The sequence below is a fragment of the Mus pahari genome, chromosome 10 (genome assembly GCF_900095145.1).
Source record: "Mus pahari chromosome 10, PAHARI_EIJ_v1.1, whole genome shotgun sequence".
NCBI classification, from domain to species: domain Eukaryota; kingdom Metazoa; phylum Chordata; class Mammalia; order Rodentia; family Muridae; genus Mus; species Mus pahari.
The window spans coordinates 66,352,637-66,357,091 of record NC_034599.1 but is presented as its reverse complement, the minus strand read 5'-3'; the positions used below and the strand labels follow the sequence as shown (position 1 = coordinate 66,357,091).

General features: G+C 42.4%; 1 protein-coding gene across 2 annotated transcripts in view; it reads left to right on the top strand.

Annotated features, from left to right (window-relative positions):
• The window catches only part of Polr2m (RNA polymerase II subunit M), a 24,586-nt gene that overhangs the window by 6,195 nt on the left and 13,936 nt on the right, over positions 1 to 4,455 (top strand). The window contains exon 4 of one of the 2 annotated variants that reach the window (XM_021206530.1): positions 1,551 to 2,673. The exons of the other annotated variant lie outside the window; for it this stretch is intronic. Within the exon in view, the coding sequence (XP_021062189.1) occupies positions 1,551 to 1,694 (144 nt within the window). The 3' untranslated portion in view covers positions 1,695 to 2,673. Of the gene's footprint in view, positions 1 to 1,550; positions 2,674 to 4,455 lie in introns of those variants that run through there. 2 annotated transcript variants of the gene reach the window in all.

Below are 4,455 nucleotides of genomic sequence, written 5' to 3'. Positions count from 1 at the left end.
TGCAGCCAGGGAACACGGGGCTTACCCGCTCCCCACATAGAGTTCAGGATCAATCTCTTGACAAACAGGGACCATGGTGCTTGGCACCCCTGCTCCCCACAGTAGCTCACACCTGTAATCCCAGCACTTGGGAGGCAGAGGCAGGTGGATTTCTGAGTTCAAGACAGACAGGACTGCACAGAGAAACCCTGTTTCGAAAAAACAAAATAAAAACAAAAACAAAAACAAAAAACAACTCTCAGGCTAGCCTGGTCTACACAGCAAGTTCTAGGCCAGCCAGAGTTATAGATAGTGAGACCCTGTCTATAATAAAGTTGTGCTCAGATGAGCAGGATGGGAGAAGTAAGCGTGGGGAGAATTGGAAGGAGTTATGCTTAGAGCACTTGAGTTTCTGGGAAAACAGCATCCCCTCTCCTGAGCAGCTGGACTTTAGTCAGGTGCCTTCATCTGATAAAGTCAAACTATCTCTGACTCCACCTTGGCTTTTCCTGAGCATTCAGCTTGCAGGCACTCATATCTCTATGGCCTGTAGTGTTTCTTCCTCCCAGTACATTAGTACATTAGAATTAGAATTAGCATTAGATCCAAGTGCTGTGCTAGAGGAATGGCCTGTGAATTGTCTCTGGACTTTTTAAATACTCCTTGTTTTTTTTTTGTTTTTTTTTTTTTGTGGTTTTTCGAGACAGAAATATTTTTAGGTTCAACCCTCAGCTTGAATTGTGTTGCCTTGACAGAATAGTAATAGTAGATACCAATTATGCCTACCCATAATATCGTGGGCATAGAGGAAGGACCTGCTGAAGTGTGGGTGGTATCAAAGGTCAATCAGATGAGCTGTGTAGCCTGCCAGCAATTGGAGTAAAGTCTTGGATGTGGAAAAGTCCACTGCACATCTGAATTTATGTGGACCTTTTCAAGTATTAATTTCTATAAGACTTCATGCAGCATTCATGTTTTAGCTCTTTTTGTGCCATTTTGATGTATCCTTCAAGTCTAGAAAATGTGATTTAATCTAGAGAAGAAAGTCTTGTCAGTAGATGTCAGTACCACATTTGGTGATTTCTTTTTTTAAAAATTTTATTTATTTTTATTTATATGAATACACTGTAGCTGTCTTCAGACACACACCAGAAGAGTGTTCATCGAATCCTATTCCAGATGGTTGTGAGCCACCATGTGGTTGCTGGGAATTGAACTCTGGACCTCTGGAAAAGCAGTCATTACGCTCTTAGCAGCTGAGCCATCTCTCCAGCCCCACATTGGTGATTTCTAGCAAAGGTTAACTGCATACACCATACTTCATGTGTCTATTAATGGCTGCTGTAGTGCCAAGCTGATTTCTCAGTTTCTTGTGTGGAGGTAAGCTGTTTTGATTGCAGCAGGCTGATATATCTCTTGGAAACATTGCCCCATGTCTCGACAGGACACTAATGTCCACTTCTTGTGTTGCCAGGGAGACAGTGGGAGTCAATGTTCCTTTATTTCCGGTCCTGTCACATATCTAAGGGGAGCTGTGGATGTGTAACTTGGCCTTTGTATTTGTTTTAAAGGAGATGCAGGCAAAGCTCGCAGCACAGAAACTGGCCGAGAGACTGAATATTAAAATGCAGAGCTACAATCCAGAAGGGGAGTCTTCAGGGAGATACCGAGAAGTGAGGGACGAAGCTGATGCCCAGTCCTCGGATGAGTGCTGAAGACAGGGCAGGGAGACCCCGAGAGCTGGCTGCAGAGCTCTCATTGGCTCATCGAACTTCCTAACAAGTATCAAGACCAGTGTCAGACCTTGTTGAGGGACAGCAGGTTTTTAAGTTACACAAAGGTAGCTACAAAGTAAGAACCCAATTTGTCTTTCAGAAGATGCTCTTCACAGCTTGCACAGTTTAATATGTGAACCTTGTGTTTGGCCGTATTATGTTACAGTTTTGCAGTATGTTGTGCATTGGTCTGATATTTTAGTGTGAGTAGAGCACACGTTTTCTTTAAGATAACTGCTTTTTTCCTTATCTGTACTCTTTATCAGATAGCGCTGCTTACACCCTTTCTGGTGAAATACTTTTGTTACCCCAGGCACCTAAAGTGAATTAGGAAGGCCTGGTTCCCTCGCTCAAGAACTGAAGGGAGCAGTCTAAAGAATGGTACGCATGCTTGCATGGACATGTTCCTGAGATGCTGGATATGAAATACTGTGGAAGACACTCAGAAATGTTACAAGTACATTTGTTGCTCCTGTCTTCTCTTGGGGTGACTGCTGTCTTCCTATGATGAGGACAAGGAGCACATTGAAGAGGTGCTAGGCGGGGGAGGGTCTTCTGAACTGGTGTGGGGAGCTGCCTCTGGCTTCCCTTGGCTTGAACTTATTGCTGTCTCAGATGATAGGTCCCTTGTCAGGGTGTTCACCTTTGGTAAGGAAACCAATGTTTTTTCTAAGAGTTACAGTTGACTTGTCAGTATATTGCTTTTTTCATTTTTAAACCCAAAGAGGTGTTTATAGGCTGCAGAAACCTCAGTCATGTATGTACACATTTGTGTTGTTTAAAATGATTATATGATCGTTTTGAGCAAAGATAACAGTATGTTATCAAAAAGCCTTTGTCTATTATGTGGAACTTGTAAAGGAGAAATAAAATACCAATCAGAGCAGCTCCACGAGCTAATGGTGATATTTTCTTGGTACTTGTTTAAGTTTTAGTTCTTTAAAAGCAGTGTCCATACATGAAATTGTACTGAAAACACATTTGGATTAGACACATACTGGGAAGGGCTTGATTCCATAGTGGATGCTTCTAGCTGTCAGCGCTTTCCACATGTCTCCCACTAAGAAAAGGTTGCTGTAAGAACAGTATGGAACCTGTGGTGTTTTTTGGTTTTTGTTTTTGTTTTTGTTTGTTTTTGTTTTTCGAGACAGGGTTTCTCTGTATAGCCCTGGCTGTCCTGGAATTCACTTTGTAGACCAGGCTGGCCTCGAACTCAAAAACTCGCCTGCCTCTGCCTCCTGAGTGCTGGGATTAAAGGTGTGAGCCACCACGCCTGGCTTGGAACCTATGGTTTTAAAGCTACTAATAGGTGATTTCAAAACACATTGTTTTATATTCCGTATCTGGAATGAACTGGTGCTTCTGGAAGGCTGTAAAGGAGAGAACACCCTCAAGCATGAAGTCGCAGTTGGTCCCCCTTGGGTCGACCACTTAGTCTGTCAATAGTCGAGTGTTTGCACTCTGACCAACTTTCTATGCAGCCATTTTGTATGTATTATCAGTTTGCTTCATGTTTTGTAAACATTTCCTGTGTTAAGTGTTTTATATCTCTACCACAATATGTTTTTCACGGCTGCTCCATAGCTTTTTAAACAGTTGTATATCTTATGAAATGATATATAACCAGTGCTTGGTGATGTGTGCAACACCTTGGACGTTCATTATGTCTTGCTAATCCCCAGAGCTGTTCTAGAAATGAACTTTCTTTTGTTCTTTTCTGTGAAGCTGGGGGTTGAACCTAGGGCCTAACACAGGTTGAGCAGTGCTCTAGCACTGAGCTACATCACCTGCATCAGTTGACTTGATTTTTTGAGACAAGGTCTCACCAAGATGCCCAGGTTAGCTTTGAACTTGCTTTTCTGCTTCAGGGCTTATAGGCCTTAACCATTAGACACACTTTAGAAGTGAAATTTCTAAGTAAAAATGCAGTTTTTGAGGGGCTTGGTGTATGTTACTCACTACGGAGGTTATTTATTGTTCTACTAGAGATAAAGTTAATACTTATGAGACATTTGCAAATTACTGAAAATTTAAATGCCTTTAAAATACATATTTCTTTCTTCTTTTTTTTGGGGGGGGGGTTTCGAGACAGGGTTTCTCTGTGTAGCCCTGGCTGTCCTGGAACTGACTCTGTAGACCAGGCTGTCCTCGAACTCAGAAATCCGCCTGCCTCTGCCTCCCGAGTGCTGGGTGGCATGTGCCACCACACCCAGCAAAATACATGTTTCTTAATGAAGGTTAAAAACATTTTTTTTATTTAATTTTATCTTCAAAGGTTAATGAAGAGCTTTTTTTTTTTTCCCCTGAGAATGGCATTATCTCTCCATTCGCATTCTTTTGGAGCGTTTGGCCACTTCCCTGACCAGATCTGATGAATGAAGTGATGAGTGTCCCTACCCTTTTACATGTTGTCAGGAAATTAGTTTTTAGTGAGTGGGCCAATTGCCTTTTACTATAGCATATGATGTTTGATTTTGGCTTTATCCAGGAGCCTGCCTTTGTGTGATTTAAAAGACTTGGTTTTGTTGTGTTCCCCCCCCCCCCCCCCCCCACCCCATTGTCCCTCCCCCTCCCTGCCCCCTCCATGTCCTTATTATGTAGCTTTTACTGTCCTGAAGCTTATTATTATACAGACTAGGCTGGCCTCAATCTTAAGAGAGATCTGCTTGTCTCTGTTTCTTGAGTTCTGTTATTAAAGACG